Raw genomic sequence first — 16,982 nt, forward strand, 5'->3', positions numbered from 1 at the left:
GATATATAATAATGTACACCTGAAATTACACAATGTTATAAAACAATATGACCTCAATAAAATAATTTTAAAAAAAAGGTCTTTTTAAAATCATATAAGAATATAAGGAAGAGGGAGAGAGAGGGCAGCCCAGCTAGGTGGCCAGAGGATCATGCAGGGTGGCGCCAAGACACCCAACAGACATTTGCGAAGATAAACAGACTATAACTAGGCTACCAGTAATTTGCACCTGTGTGTACAATTTGTACCCTGGCAATCTTCACACTGTGTAAAATGGTTATGCTGTCCAAATGGTGAGCTGAAGGTTTAATTTCGATGACTCAGTGTTGGATGGAGGGAGGGAGCTAAGGAGGCCTGAGAGGGTAGGTTGACAGCAGAGAATAATGGGGAGGCTGAGGAAACAGAGAGGGCCTTTGTGGGGAGGGGAAGATGATGGGGGAGACCTGAAGAAGAGTGGATTAAGGAAATTAGTAAGGACAAGAAGAAAGAAAAGAGGGTGAAACAGTGAACACCAGACAGGAAGGTGAGGTAGGAAGGCAGGAGCCTCCAGAGGCTTCCTATGGCTTTCAGCGTCCAAATCAAACTCAGCTCCACCCAGAGCCCAGTGGGCTTCCATCTGAAGGCTTCTAACTCTAGCCACAAGGACCTGGCTCCCGGAAACAATGTGTCATGCTGCTTCACAGCTCCATGGCTCCTCTCTAGCTCTTCTCATGGAGAAAATTGCAACAGAGCTCAAAACTCAGTCACGGGTGACCTCACCCAAGAAGTCTTCCCTGACTCCAGAGCTCTCTTCTGCTCCAGGAGCACCAAGATGCACCAAGGGAGAAGTGCCAAGGGCAGCTGGGCTCAGCCAGCACTTTTCTTGGAGTCCTGTGGTTGTTGATTTCATTGTTTGTTCTCTCCTCTTAGACAAAGAGCTTCCTGTAGGCAGAAACTTTGACAATTTCATTTTGTAGCTCCAGTGTCCAGTTCAGAGCTGACCTGTTTAAGATGCTCCATAAACATTTGTTGAAAAGAATTGCATGGAGGAATTCTCACCGAATTTTTGAATTACTGGAAAATCTGGGACTATTTCCTTCATAGTATACTTAAGAACACAACCATTTTTATGTCACGAAAGCACGTATTCTTTACTGACTCTATTCTGGGACCTCAAGGATATGGTTTCTCGCTCTTTGACTTGACCCAATGGGTTCCTACAAATTGGGACCATATACAGAGTCACCAGAAGGGACTGAGAACCCAGACTGCATGGGTTCATCTAAAACCTGTGGCTTCTGTACAAGCTTGCACAAGTTCCTCTCACTTCTCTGTGGCTCAGTGTCCCCATCAGTAAAATGGGGACAGCAGTACCAGCATCACAAGGCTATTTAGTGTATTAAAGGAGTTAATAATGTTAAGCGAGTAGAAGTGTCCCTAACACTCGGCAAGCTCACTACATCTTATGTATTATTATGAAATGTGTGTCTTCCCTCAGTATGACACTTGCGTTATTCGTTCAACAGAAACCGACTCCCTACCAGGCACGCTGCGGGAGTTCAGCCCGCAACGCAGCCTGCCTCAGAACCCATTTGCAAGGGAGCGCACTGCCTCGCCCTGCTTCCTTCAGATCCTGAACTGAATGACAGCAGGCAGTAAAATTCAGAAAGGGGCACAGCTCTCGGCATGGAAAAGCTTCCTCACGCCGCGCTCCTTCCAAGAGCAGTCTTGGACCAACACCCTCGGCATCACCCGGGAGCTCGCGAGACGCTGGTTCAGACCTACTTCCGCGGGGTGGGAGGCGGTTGGGTGGCCCCAGTCCTCGCAAGGCCCTCGCCGGCTGGAGCCGAATCTCGGGCGGGCCCCACGGCGGGGCCAGCACGCGCCGCGGTGTGGAGGCGGCAGTCGGCGCCCAGCTGGAACTCGTTAAAGCACCGGCGCACTCGACACACCCGACACACCCACACCATTGGCCCAGGCGGGATGGTGGTATCCAGCTCCAAGGGGACTGGCCAGTAGGCGTCCCAGCGTCACCTGGCGGCCAAATGTAGGACCTCCCCTTTCCCGGCTAATGAGTTGCCAGCCTCCCAGCGCTCGGGAATGAAGGGACAGGGATCCCCTGGGGCCGCTCGCTCCCTCATCACCCACCGGGATACTCAGACCCTGAGCAGCCCCCGCCACTCGCCCGGGAACGACCCTTCTCAGAGGACGCAGCTGCGGAACCCAGATTTCCAAAAGCAGACGCCAGGACCTGGAGAAGCGAGCTTGGCAGCCCCTCGCAATTCCCCTCCTAGCCGCGAGGTGACACTAGTCATCGATTTCTTTCCCAGTTTCCTCCTCTTCTTCAAACTCCACGCCTCTCTCGCTCCAAGAGACGTAAGTCTCGCGAGATCTCGCGTAAACTTACAGAACCGGAAGTAACGTGTGATTCTCTTTCTTTTTGCGGCCACCGCTCAGGCGCCTTCTGGTGAGGATTTGCTGGGAAAGCGCGTGTAATCCGCAGCCATCGGCTCATCGGCACGGTGGATTTCGACCCCCGGGGCCCGGTACCCTCCTGGCAGTTGAATAGCAGCCAGGGAGGGGAGTCAGGATGATCTCGACCTGTTTTCCCCCTCGCTTAAGGGACGCCGGACTGGGGAAGGGCTGGGGAAAAGGGTGGTTGAGGAATCGGGAGCTGGAGGGGAGGGGTCCGGTGGAGATGGAATAAAGTATGGGCGGTGTCGTTTGCTAAAGAATGGTCTCGAATAATTTCTTGGTAAAGCCACGGAACTTCCAGACCGCAGTCGCCATTGGAAGGTTTTTGGGATCCGAGATTTGTACAGCATTTGCCAGGTTTAGGGTGGGGGCCCTGATTCATTCATTTGGCAGGGGGTTAAGTGTGTTCACACTCAAGTCTTTAGAGGATTAGCGCTGGTTGGTCTTTCTGAAGCAGAATGTTGTGTTTGAAGAATTGTCGGTCTGCTTTGCACTAATTCAGCAGATAGAAGTCCTGTCTTAATCTTCTAGTACTTAGGGAGTTCGGAGAGTGTAAACAAGTCTAGTAATTAAAACAAGAGTGTTACCAAAGGGAAATTCTTTATCCCATAAACAAATAGGGAAAACATCTCAGTAAAGCAAAATTTCCTAAGTTTCAAGCTTCAGTTGATAAGCCACTCAGTTCAAGCAGGATTTCTTTCCCTTTTTTTTTTTATTGAGGTTGTGATAGTTTACAACATTGTGAAATTTCAGTTGTACATCATTTGTCAGTCACGGTATAGGTGCGCCCCTTCGCCCTTTGTGTCCACCCCTCACCGTCTTTCCCCCTGGTAACCACTAAAGAGTTCTCTTTGTCCGTGTGTTTATCTTCTACATATAAGTGAAATCATACGGTACTTGTCTTTCTCTATCTGGCTTATTTTGCTTAATATAATAGCGTCAAGCAGTTTTGGGGGGAGTTAAAAACATGACAATTTATGTGAGCTTTCTAAACTTTTAAGATGAAATTGTTTCTGATACTTGTTAGGAAACTGAATGAGATTTTGGTCATTTAAGGGTTTACACCTCTTTTAACTTTTTATTTAGCCAAAATGAAGTTCAACCCCTTTGTGACTTCTGACCGGAGCAAGAACCGTAAACGGCATTTCAATGCACCTTCCCACATTCGTAGGAAGATTATGTCTTCCCCTCTTTCCAAAGAGCTGAGACAGAAGTACAATGTTCGGTCCATGCCCATCCGTAAGGATGATGAAGTTCAGGTATGTACCATGTTTAGGTCATCTTGGCAAATATCCTGCATACTTGCATAGAAGAGGGATTGTGTTCTGAGAGTGATACATCTGAGACAATTGCTCCTGCAACAGGAGGGCAAAAGGAGTTGAGCCAGAGACAGAAAAACAAAAAGTATGCTGCTTTTCTGTTCTTATTTCACCTTTACTCTTCGGTGAAAATCAATTGTCCTAAGCATCAGACGCAGCCATAATTAAACAGAAGAACAAGAAAGTTTGCAACAAGAACATTACTTTGGGTTTATCTTTTTCTCCCTATGTTTGGTATTAAAGAGGCGTTTGAGGACCAGTAAACAATTCTGTGTCTGAAGCAAAAGCCAGGTACAGAACTTTTAACTGAACTTTCATATGATTGAGTTTATCAGTAAATAACTTCTCAAATCTATTTAAGTGAAAATTTCGATAGATGTTTCTTAGCTCTAACCTGCAGCTGGTGATTGAAGGATTCAAGCAGTCTGTAAAGCAACTTGCATATCACCAATACTATTGCATGAGGTTAATGCCTATTTAAATAAAATGTTCCCACCTAGTGATGTGGGTTGAGAATAGCTGTTGGTTGCTGGCATGCTGGTGCTAAAATTGCCCATAGATTTGGGAGGCAGTCTTCTCTGTTTTTAAGATATCTTAATACCGGGCTAACCCCGCGGAGTGGTTTGGTCTGCGCAATGCTTTGGCGGCCCTGAGTTTCACCAGTTGGGATCCCAGGTGTATACGTGGCACCGCTCATCAGGCTATGCTGAGGCCACGTCCTACACAGCAGAGCGGGAAGGACCTGTAACTGGAATATACAACTATGTGCTGGGGGGCTTTGGGGAGAAGAAGAAGAAAAAAGATTGGCAACAGATGTTAGCTCAGGTGCCAATCTTTAAAAAAAAAAAAAGATATCTTAATGCAAGAAAGTATGCACCTGAAAAGAAAAGTCTATTCAGAAGCACTTTGGGGTACTTCCTGTAACTGTGTTAACCTTTGAGAAAGAAGTGGTTTGTTCCCTTAGGTATTTATTGCTGCCCGCTGTTTGACACTGGATTGGACACTGATGGGTTGTGAATTAAATACTTGTGGCCCATTGCTCTCTTTGAGATAAAGTAACAAGTTCCTTGTGAATTTGCTACAAAAAGCCACGGTGAGCTCATTTTTAACCTTTTAATAAGCCCCCCAATGCCGGTGGACCATCAGTTGTAGGGATACACTGTCCATCACTGTAGATTTATATTGGGGCATGGTTTATTTGCAGGTTAATCAAAGCCAGAGGCAGAATTATTGGCTCATTTCTATTAATGATTAAGTCTTCAAAATTAAAAGGTGTTATAGATCTGATAGCATGAATGATGTTTACAAGATTCATAGTTTTCCAGATATACAAAATTAATCTTGTTTTATCTGCATATTTCTGTTATTTTTGAATTTGCATTTAGGTTGTACGAGGACACTACAAAGGGCAGCAAATTGGCAAAGTAGTCCAGGTTTACAGGAAGAAATATGTCATCTACATTGAGCGAGTGCAGCGAGAGAAGGCTAATGGCACAACTGTGCATGTGGGCATTCACCCGAGCAAGGTAAGTGTGTTCAGACTGTTTCAGAGGGAAGAATGAAAGGATAGCAGTTCTTGGCAAATATGCTTGCTTGTTCACAGAGCAATCCCATAGAAATAGATTTTAGATGTTCTTGAAACCAAATTAAAGCAAATACTGTATTTGAATTGAGTATTCTAATAGCAATTAAAAGTTTTATGAAATCAGTGTGTATTTAACAGTCATTCTGTATGTATTTTCAATGTAGCTTTTCCTCAAAAGCTGTTAGTAAGCTGATTGATCAATCAATAATCTAAAATGAACAGATCTTAAAATCTAGGAAATAGGGTAATTTTTAGGTGAAATGGAGTGATAGCCTGTTTGCTCTTATGCATTAAACAGAATTGAATAAGCAGTACGCAGCTTCACAATTCTGCAAAGTCCATATTAAGCCATTTACAGATGGGGGAAAAACTGAAGCTCAGAAGCTAGATCACAGTGATAGTGTTGTCTAAGCTAAGAAAGAAAATCTGATCTGATTCCTGTAGCAGGTGCCTGCCCTTAACTTCAGTGTGCATTCTCCCGTGTTGCTGTTTCTAATTTCCCTCTTCCAATTTAAAAAATATATATATATATGTTTAATATAAAGGTAACCAACTACAGAAAAGTCAAAAGATTAGTGAAGTAAAACACCTACATATCTTTCACCTGGAATTCTTGATTAACATTTTGCCACATTTTCTTTACCAGCATGACACTTCACTCTAATTATTTAACTGTGTATTTCCTAAGAGCAAGGACTCCCCCCCCCCACCACCTTTTTTTGGTGAGGAAGATTGGCCCTGAGCTAACATCTGTGCCAATTTTCCTCTGTTTTATGTGGGATACCGCCACAGCGTGGCTTGATGAGTGGTGCTGGGTCTGTGCCTGGGATCCGAACCTGCAAACCCCAGGCTGCGAAGGGGAGCATTTGGACTTTCCCATTCTTTAGCCTACTCCAATCATATTTTTGCTCCCACCATTAAATCGGCTGTTGTTGAGGTCACTAATCCAATTACTGATTCTTAATCTTTTTGGATTTATTAGTGCGACATGTGACACAGCTGATCTCCCTCCTTGTGGCTCTGTAGTCATCTTCATCTGTTAGTCTTAGCACTTCAGAGAGCTAGAAGCAGATGATACCAACCCACTTTCAATATCCAGTTGCCTATTTTGCATTTCAACTTGGATATCAAATCCATCTCAAACCTGACATGTTCAAACTCCTGATTTTATCCTTCAAACCTCTCACAGTTTGCCATCATCAGTGTATGGCAGCTCTATCCTCCCAGTTGCTTGGGCCAAAAATGTCATTTTTGATTATTATTATATCCCCCATATTAGTCAATAAGACCTGTTGACTGCTGTCGTGTTATAGCCAGAATGCTGTCTGCATGTTATCATCAGAGTGGTCTAAAGACCTTACTAGGTCTAAGTCTAAAGGTCTAAAGATCTCCCCTCACCAGCCTCTTCATGGTGTCATATTCCGCTCCCCGTGTTGTAGTCTGCTAGCCTCCTTGCTCTTAGAACCAAGCCACCCAGAATTTGTCCACCAGTTGCAGCAGCACCTGGTAACTTGAAGGAGAATTTGGGGGAGGGACGGGGATCTATTTTAGCAAGTGCTCTGTTTGATTCTTAGACACACTCAAGTTTTAGAAACACACACCTATAAAACTTTTAAGTTCTCCTGCCTCTGTGGACCTTTGTACTTGCTGGTCTTTCTGGGATACACTTGCCGCTTCTTTTCAGTCTCCATTCACGTGTAGCCCTATCAGTATGGCCTTGCCTGATCACCCTGTATGATTCAGCCGCTGTTCTCCAGCATTCCATCTCCCCCTACTAGAATATAAGCTCCATGATGGCAGAGATTTCTTTTGGTCACCATGGTGTATTTCCAGACCCAGTCCAGTGCTCTCTTTGCCTTTTCCTCACCTACTTTCATAAGACTAAAATTGACCATAACCTGGATGTCTTCAGCCATTAGATCTGTTGGAATAAGATCTCTACTGTGACGTCACTAAAGGTTTTGCAGGGTGAAGCATGTCTGGAGGCTACATTTAATTTCCAACCTTAGGGTTCTAAAGTTACTATAGAAACAAAAATGTATATGACTTGGTTAGCTTGCAAAACTTGGTCAGAGGACTGGAACAGTTGATATATTTTGCAGTAAAAAAAGATTTCAGATCTTATGATAAAGCACAAGAGGAGATGAGAACCACTGACATCACATTACCTTTTCGCCTTTGTTGGTAGAGTATTAGTAAACGTTCAAGCCAGGTTTGATTTGAGGACTAAAGAATCATTTCTAGCACTTTTGAGTTAAATAATCATTTCATGTTTAGGCGTCTACCACTGCAGGTTTAGGAAATGAGGTTGAACATTAGGCCTTCCCATGTGTTCTGTATTGATTATTGTTTAAAGCTTATAAGTGTTTTTTTTTCCCTTTTCTTTCTGCAGGTGGTTATTACTAGACTAAAACTGGACAAAGACCGCAAAAAGATCCTTGAACGTAAAGCCAAATCTCGCCAAGTAGGAAAGGAAAAGGGCAAATATAAGGAAGAAACAATTGAGAAAATGCAGGAATAAAGTAATCTTATCTATGGCTTTCATTAAAAACTTAAAGAGCCCTTGGTTTATGTGTGGTGCTTTGGGACACTACCTAGTTTTCAGTGGGTCCGTTTTCAGGGAAGTTCATGTGACATTTGTTATCTGGAGGCAGGCTGCCCCCCTCTTGTGGTTTGATTGCACTAATGAAAAACACTGTTTAAGTAGAGTTAGTTTTTAACATCTGAGCATCAGTTAATAATTGAAACGCTTTCTGACAATTTTCTGAAACCAGGACTGATGAGATAGTGATTTTTCTTTATTTATGCTTCCAGCAGGCTGCAGCGTTTTAGGGTACATCATTACTCATTGAGAAGAAGGCCTAGATGAAAAGCTAGTTGGGAACACTGTCTCTTGAACCTGTCTCTTACTGTTTCCCCCCTGATGGGCTATTATGTATATGAACACAGCATATTAAAATGTTTTTTGCATAAAAGTTTTGCTGTTGGATATAAAGTCTCGCTAAGACTAGACTACAGGAGCTGCTGTGACTTCCCAGTAGCATCTAGACCACTGCTTCAAGGTGGGTGTGACAGAGAAGCCTCAGATTCTGCAGCATACCCCGGACCCCTTTACCATCTTGTCATTACGCGCTGGTGCTGGGTGAGTGCCATTACACCCAAACCTTAACAAAACTGAAATCTTCAGGTTGCAATCTGAAATACAAGGTGTTCGTCTAAAGTGCATGCTCTCTCAGGGTTAAGAAAAATGGTGTGCAGTGTTATTGTTGACAGCACGTGTGCGCCCCCGCCCTTCCTCACTTTAGATTAAGCATCTAAACAGGCAGAATGATGAATGCAGTTTACCTTCCGGGCCGGAGGCATTTATTATGGAGGCTTTGCAACAATGTGGAGCAATAGGTAACCCATTTGGCTGCAGGGGATCTGAGTTGGGTAAGTGGCTTCCTTACCCAAGGTCACACCTGACCGCAGAACACCGAGTGGGACCTTTGCAAGACCCCCCCCCCCAAAAAAAACGAGAATAAGTGGGGCTCCCGCCCGCGCGGCGTCTGCCGGCGGCCCCTCGGGGGGCGGGGCTTCCGGTCGGCGCGCGGCAGCTTCCGGCGCCGTCTTGGCTGGGGCGGGAAGTGAAGGCGACTGGGCGCCGGCTGGCTGGTGGCTAGGGCTCTCCGACCCTGCGGCCTCTGGCGCGTCCTTTTGCCCTTCCGGGCCTCCCTCTCCTGCAGCGTGGTCGGGGTTCGGTGGTCTCCGGCCCTTCCCTCCCCCCGGCCCGGTTCATTCGTTCGACCCTGAGCTGGCCGCCCTCGGAGGAGTGGGTGGGGCGCGACGAGCTGGCCGAGCCGGTGTGCGGCCGGGCGCGGTGGGAGCCGAGCCCGCGGTGGTCGGGGAGGAGGGCAGCGCAAAGGAGGGGATGCCCGAACCGGAGCTTCAGGAGTAAGCGGCGTTCCTGTGTTGTGGAAGGTGCGGGGACGCTGTACTGAGTGCTACATCTGCAGCATCACTGAGTCTTCATAACAGCCCATTGTGATGGAGAGTCTATTCTCCTCATTTTATAGTTGAGGAAACTGAAGCCTCGGTAGCTTCGCGCAAGTTAGTTACACAGTAAATGGTAGCGTCAGAAGTTGAATTCCCAAGCCTAGACTCCTAACCATCTCTCTGCACCGCCTCATTACCACACCTGTAAGCCAAGTGTTTGGTAAATGCCCTTTGAGCATCCTTTGTCGCAGCTCTGTATTTGCCGGCCGTCTGAGAGAATACAGCTAGGTAGAAGCCTCAGCCCCTGCCTTCTAGGCCGTGTACCCCGAACAGTCGACTGAAAGTACAAAGCAAAGTGCTCCAGTGAGTGTGGGCTGTTCAGGGGAGGACTCAGCTGGAATTGCTGAATGCGTCAGAAAGGAGTCTGATTTGAGCTGGGTGTGATTTGGAAGATCAATGGAAGGACGTTCCGGGCCGGAGACTGCCAAAGCAAAGACTCAGGTGGGTGAGGAAGAGAGCTGTTGCCAGTTTTCTCTAACCAAGCTCATTTGTCGGTTATTCCACCAGCACAAATCATACCAGGAAGCTGGCCATGTTTCTTTAGGGCCACGTTTCTTTCATGGTGCTTTAGAAAAGGTGTTGAAAACTCAGATAACCACAGAGATGGTCAGGTAAGCCAATTAAGTTAGTAGATGGCTTAGGGACTGTGAGAAATGGGAGAGCATAGGCTCTAAAAGGAACTGCTGCTTCTCCACTCCAGCCAGTTGTTGCTAAGCAGCACCGCTCCCAGTGTGGCCACATCTTCGCATTTCTCAAGAAAGTCAGGAATCTAGATTTTTATATGAAATCTCCTGATTTTTAAATGTAAGTAAATCATTCAACTTGTTTTAAAAAAACAAGCACTGAATGGACTAACCAAAATAGGGCTGTTAGTCAAATGTGGCCTGTGGGCTGTTTTGGAATTTCATGGTATAGTGTAAGGACTGTATCTCATATTAAAGACTGAGATTTTGCATCTTTTGATTATAAATTATTTCCAGCCTGTCTTCCTTCTTTTATGGGTTGGAGATGAGGCTTTTCCTTCCTGTGCAGGCCCCTGAAGGGCCTCAAATAGCAGCCAGTGCAGCCACTCAATTTCTGAGATGCTGGTTTCAGTGAGGAGTCTGGAAGATGCTCTTCCTGGATCCCATTGAATACTTTGTGGGTTCAGGTCTCTTCTGAGGATGCTAGGACTAGAGGATGATAATAGATACTTCTTGGCAATGTTGATTAAATGGTGCTGGTGGATGAAACAAACTGATTTTTTTACTGTAGAGTTTCTCAGAGTCTTTAAAATGTCAGTTTGCACTGAGACTCTTGAACTTAGTCTTAGAGTAAAGGGCATTTTGCAAACATTCTATTTCTTCAATTCTGAAATGCACATTTTTCACATTTTAAAAATTTGAATGTGTTCATTTAGTATAGGTTCTCTGTTTTTCCTCTCAAAAGAAAGTCATTATTAAGTCAATGGTTTTATAGTCAGTAATGTCTTAGAATCAGGAATATTCCGTGGCTAACCAGTGATGCTGAGCAAGGGAATTTGAAGCCTTTTTAGTGGAGAAAGTTCAGGACCTGGAAGCAGGCTCAGCTTAAGTAAGACTCTTACTCAGAGCTTTTAAACACTTCCATCTTTGTCTGCTTCTCTAGATTCTGCCCTCCCCCTCAGCTCTACATTTGGGGGCTGGGATCCTGGGGATCTTGCTTTCCTAAGATTATTGAAATTCCTGTGATCATCATGTGAACTCTTCCCTAGCCTCATCACCATCCTTTATCCTGGAGTTGTTTTAACCGAGGAATCTTGGTTTAGACGCTGAGTATCCAGTTCTCTACTAAGAAATTCTTCGATCTTGGTGGAGTGTGGACTCCATTTGGGGCATCTCTTTTTGGCATAATAATCTCCTAACATATCTCTCTGTCCATAGGTGTAATTCTTCCATTTCTGAAAACGCCCTGCTGCCTCTCTTCAGAGCCATCAAGCCTGTACCTGAAAGTGTCTGCTGGTCTTGGAGTGCTCAACTTCACTTGGACTCTCTGCTTTGTTCTGGAAATATGTGGGCTTCAGCTCAAGCAGTGTCAAAACAGGCCAGGCCTACAGACCTCCCAGGAGGGCAAAATCCCTTTTCCTCACCCACGAAGCTGGATTCATCTTGTTGGATATGAGACCTCTTCTTTACTGCTGTCATCTTTTCTTCCGTATAGTATTCACATGGCTCACAATCTGAGTCATTTATGCTGGCACACCTTCATTCCCGGTACCCTCCACTGTCTCTTCCTTAATCCTGCTGCAGCTGCTCCTTAGCCCAGGCCCCGAGACAGAATGGTTCCTGTGGCAGCAGCTGATACTATTTCAGAAGGCAGCAACATTTGAGGATATGACCAAAAATTGGAAGTGTTTGGAATCCTCTCAGAAGGACTGCCCCAGGGACGCAATGCTGGACAATTATGAGAACATGGTCCCTCAGGGTAAGGACTGAGAATCTTCATTTACTAATCCTAAGTACAATCGACAGGGAAAAGTCATCATTTAAAAATATCCCACTGCTTTCTCCTTGATTCTCCTAAAATGAGAACAGATTCTTCAGGTACAAGAAATTGATTATTTATGTTGATTGTGGGAAGGCTAAGAAGCCCTCCCTGATGCTAACTTCCAGTTTGGAGTTTGCTGTTACTATGGAGTACCTTCTAGAACATTTTCCCATTTATATTATTTTAAAAGGTACAGAGGGTAAAATATTAGCCTACTGCCTTAGGGATTTCCGTTTATACTCTCTCCTATTCAATTAATAAAGACCAGCTAATTAGATTTCACTATATGAGCTAATAGTTTCATTATTTCTTCTGTTTGCCTAAAGGATAAAATTGCTACATATGTATATGTGTATCTTACTGATTTAAAATTTTGTTGACATGCTCTGATTTCAAATGGTCCTAGTTGGCTTTCTAGTAGCTTTTTTCTGTTACTACTTTATTCTGTAACTCTATTATCTCTATAACAGTCTTCAAAAAGCAGCTGAAAGAATCCATGAGGAACTTTGAGGGGAACGTCTTCCAGATGGAATATGAGTGAACTTAACTTTGTTCTGTTTCTTTCTCTCTTTTTTAGGATCCTTCTTGCAGTTCTCCGTCATGCCACAGATAGCTGGAAATGATACCCCTGGTGTTTCAAATACAAATGAAATGGAAATGGAGAGAAGTAACATGAGAGAAAAGTTTCTTATAAGCGTGACAAAATTAGTAGAAAGCAAAAGTTACAACAGCAAGGTATTTTCCAAAGAAAAGTACTTTCAAACAATAAAAGAAGTCAAAGAAGCTAAGGAGAAGGGGAAGAAGTCATCACGTGATTATCGCCGTGCAGCTAAATATGACGTAATCTCTGTACAAGGCACAGAGAAACTAATAGAGGCTAATCATGGAGAAAGAGATCGAATACGGTATTATGTACATAAGGAAGAGTTGTTTGATATTCTTCATGATACACATCTCAATATTGGACATGGTGGGCGGACGCGCATGCTCAAGGAGCTACAAGGAAAATATGGGAATGTCACTAAAGAAGTCATTGTCTTATATCTGACTCTGTGTAAACAGTGCCACCAGAAGAACCCAGTACCCAAGAGAGATCTTGCACCCAAGCCCATGCCTTTCAAGGATATTGACTCCAGATGCCAAGTTGAAATAGTTGACATGCAGTCAAATGCTGATGGTGAGTTCAAGTTTATTTTATATTACCAGGACCACTTGACCAAGTTTATTATTTTACGACCATTAAAAGCCAAACAGGCCCATGAAGTGGTCAGTGTCCTATTGGATATTTTCACAATTCTTGGTACACCCACCATGTTAGAATCTGACAGTGGCATAGAATTCACAAACCAGGTTGTTAATGAGCTCAATGAGATATGGCCAGACCTAAATATTGTCTCTGGTAAGTACCACCCTGGCCAAGGCCCAGGCTCCCTGGAGCAAGCAAGCCATGATGTCAAGAACATGATAAGTGCCTGGATGCAGAGCAACCACTCATGTCACTGGGCCGAAAGCCTGCGATTCATACAGATGGTGAGGAATCAGGCCTTCGACGTTTCTTTACAGCAAAGTCCATATGAGGCAATGTTTGGTTGTAAAGCCAAACTTGGATTATATTCCTCACACTTACCCCGGGAAACTGTGGCTGTTTTACAAACAGAGGAAGAACTAGAAATCGCTGAAGAACAGCTAGAAAATAGCCTTTGGATTAGGCGGGAAGAAAGGGCTGAGAATGGAGCAGACAGATTTGATATGGATGAGGACGTCGATCCCACTCCTCCTGAAGCTACAGAGCCCAGCACCTCACGAGGGGCTCCAGGTCTCTTCTGCTGGTGAACAGACACCTGCTGGGTGGATGCTTTCAGTGTCTCTGGGCATCAGACAGCCATCTGAGAACTGTTGTCAAAGGCCCCAGGGGAAAGGAACATGAAGGCTGCACTCTCAGTCAAGTTGTCCCTGGTAGTCCTTGCTCCGAGGGGAAGAGCAGATCAAGTCTGTGATCTAGGGCTGCCATCACCAATTCCCCCAAACTTGGCAGCTTATAACAGCAGAAATTTATTGTCTCATAGTTCTGGAGGCAGAAGTCTGAAACCAAGATGTCGACAGGGTTTGTTCCTTCTGGAGGCTCTGAGGGAGAATCCGTTCCAAGCCCTTCTCCTTTGTCTGGTGCCTGCCAGTAATCCTTGGCATTCCTTGGCTTGTAGTACCATAAGTCCAGTCTCTGCTTTGTCTTCATGTGGTGTTCACATGGCCTTTTCCCTTCTGTCTCCGTGTGTGTTCTTTTCTTTCTCTTAGAAGGACACCATTGGCTACCAAATCCATGTCGTTGAATTTAGGGCCCACCCTAATCAAGGATGATCTCATCTCTAGATCCTCACCTTAATTACGTCTGCAAAGACACATTTTTCCAATTAAGATTTCATTCATGGGTACTGGGGGTTTGGACTTGGACATATCTTTTGGGAGGGACACAGTTCTACCCACTACAGTCAGTGGAAGAATTATTTTTGCCTGCAGAATATGAACTGAGGGTGTCAAGCATGTAGAGCTGGTGGGGCTGTCCTACATGTATCTAGTACATATTCCTTCTCCTGCTTATTCCTGTTCCTCAGTCACATACCAAAAAAGATGGGGACATCAGAGGAAAAGATGTAGATGAAGGACAAGTAACGAGAAGAAAAGAGGTTGCTCCAACATGACCTAAAGACTGGCCGCCTCACCAGCTGAGCTCTATTTCCTGCTTCAAGAGAAACCATTTGTGCCATCCCTGCTCTCCGAATGGCATGCACAGGGAATTGTGTGACCTGCCTGAAACATTTTGAAAGTAGGTCAGAATTAAAGCATGGCTGGGATTTGGGTCTGAGTCTACCAGTTTTCTATGCCTCAAGCATAGAAAAGCATGTTGTATTCCTGGAACGGGTCAGTGCATTCCAGGAAGTGACCAATAGGCTGGGAAACAATCAAGGTCTCTGGAGGAAAACACAAAAGTTGGCCTGAGGTCACTGCTCCAACCAGAGAATAGAACAAGGGCCAGTCTGGGTCACGGTTCAGAGTAAGGATAAGTGACCCAGCCAAAGGGAAGGATCATGCCTTGGATCTGTGTACACTAAATTTCTAAGGCCTAGAAGAGTGCTTTGTGCATTGGAGGTATTCAGCAAGGATTTGTTGAATGAATAAATGATTCTGCAGAATGGACACAGGGAAGGAGAAGGGGCCTCTAGTCCTTTATTGCCCCACGCATCCTTCCTGCATATCCCAAAGCCATCTAAAACCATTCTGATTGCCCCTCGTGCTGGTTTCCTCTTCTGTTTCCACCTCCTACCTCACAGGCTCGTTGTGAGAGACAGTGAGATATGTATGTGAAGGGGCTTTCTCCATAAACACTGAAGTCCTACAATGTGAGTTGTCCCTGCTGCTAGCACATCCTATCCTTCATGTGAGAATTGGAGACTTCTGTCTGTTGACATTACATTCCGAATTAAACAATGTTAAGTTGGGTATCCAGGGAGCCTGCATTATTATTAGAAAGGAGGTGATGTCACTTTCCAGCTTGTTTTGGGGGGGGCAGAATCTTGCTCTATCCTTGGCCAGCACCTCACTTTCCATTCCTTTTCTGTCACTCAGCCTGGTGGGGTCTAGGAGACCCAACCTGACTGATGTAACCATCCCTTCCCCCATGCTGACCTATTACCTTCTGGTTGCTGGGCAAACCAGGAACCGCATCATCAGCTCATGTGGGTGAGAGGTGAGGTGAGGCACTACTGTCTTTCCCAGGGGGAGCCACAAATAACCTAGGTTTCCGGAGCTGCTACATCACTCTTCCTCTCTTGCTTCTTAATAGTGGCAGTGGAACAGAGTTAGAAGTGGACACCTAGACCCAGTCTGACCTTACTCTGCCTTGTATCACATTTCTGCATTTGTAACAGAGGTAACCAAGTGGTACGCCACTGGCTACTTTCAGTTTGCAAATGTATTTTGTCCACATAATGTTTGCTAAATTTAAAAAATTAATTGCCATCACTTTTAGAACTATAGATTTTATGTAAAACTCTGGATGTCTAGTACATCTTGAAAATTTGGAACATGTGGCCACACTAGGCCCGTATTTCTCCGGAGCAGCAAATGACCGGAGCTAAGTGGCAACCCCCAGGAGGCAGGCAATGCGTGCATTCTCCGTTTGGCCACCGTCTGGGTCACTCACAATATATGCATATGCATTTCTGTGGCCTGTTGCTAAAGAAAGGCAGGTGAAGTCAGAATGTGAGTAAAAGCCAGAAGCAGACTGGTATTCCTTTAGGAGTTTGTGGTAAAAGTGGCATTTCAGATCAGTGGGGGATTGTATTATGGAGTTAATGGTGCTGGGTCAGTTAGCTATCCATCTGGAAAAAAAATGAAGTCTGACCCCAAAACATAAAAAATACAGCTGTACTGGGCGAAAAAAGGAAGATTTTTGTGATCTTAGAATGGAGAAAGTCTTCCTAAATAATACATGAAATTCACAAGCCATAAGAGAAAAGATTAATGTACTTGGCTATATAAAAATTTTAAATATCTATGGAATTTTTAAAGATTTTATTTTTCCCTTTTCTCCCCAAAGCCCCCTGGTACATAGTTGCATATTTTCACTTGTGAGTCCTTCCAGTTGTGGCATGTGGGACGCCACCTCAGCATGGCCTGACGAGTGTTGCCATGTCTGTGCCCAGGATCCAAACCGGTGAAACCCTGGGCCGCCACAGCAGAGCATGCAAACTTAACCACTCGGCCACGGGGCTGGCCCCTCTGTGGAATTTTTAAAAAGTGAGAGAAGATAAGTGACATCATGAGAGAAAATGTTTGCTACATCTAAAACAGACATAAGGAAAAAATAAAATAGATGTAGACTACCTAATTTTAAAAAGAGCTCTTACAGAGGCTGGCCCCGTGGCCTAGTGGTTAAGTTCACTGCACTCCAGTTCAGTGGCCCATTTGGTTCCCAAGCACGGACCTACATCACTTGTCGGTGGCCATGCCATGGCAGCAACCCACATACAAAATAGAGGAAGATTGGCACAGATGTTAGCTCAGGGCAAATCTTCCTCAGCAAACAA

At 44.8% G+C, this 16,982-nt stretch overlaps 2 protein-coding genes across 2 annotated transcripts; both read left to right on the forward strand.

The window, feature by feature from the left end:
- The first annotated feature begins 2,313 nt into the window (after positions 1-2,313).
- Positions 2,314-7,920, forward strand: RPL26 (ribosomal protein L26). Its single transcript, XM_046677470.1, has 4 exons — positions 2,314-2,446; positions 3,541-3,713; positions 5,159-5,299; positions 7,751-7,920. Exons 2-4 carry the CDS (start codon positions 3,546-3,548, stop codon positions 7,877-7,879), a joined length of 438 nt encoding a protein of 145 aa, XP_046533426.1. The 5' UTR covers positions 2,314-2,446; positions 3,541-3,545; the 3' UTR covers positions 7,880-7,920.
- Positions 7,921-9,008: 1,088 nt separating this feature from the next.
- Positions 9,009-16,442, forward strand: KRBA2 (KRAB-A domain containing 2). Its single transcript, XM_046677209.1, has 4 exons — positions 9,009-9,834; positions 11,295-11,570; positions 11,661-11,835; positions 12,476-16,442. The coding sequence occupies exons 2-4, from the start codon at positions 11,529-11,531 to the stop codon at positions 13,729-13,731; spliced, it is 1,473 nt and encodes a 490-aa protein (XP_046533165.1). The 5' UTR covers positions 9,009-9,834; positions 11,295-11,528; the 3' UTR covers positions 13,732-16,442.
- Positions 16,443-16,982: the final 540 nt, after the last annotated feature.

This window comes from Equus quagga, chromosome 11, assembly GCF_021613505.1.
Source record: "Equus quagga isolate Etosha38 chromosome 11, UCLA_HA_Equagga_1.0, whole genome shotgun sequence".
NCBI lineage: Eukaryota > Metazoa > Chordata > Mammalia > Perissodactyla > Equidae > Equus > Equus quagga.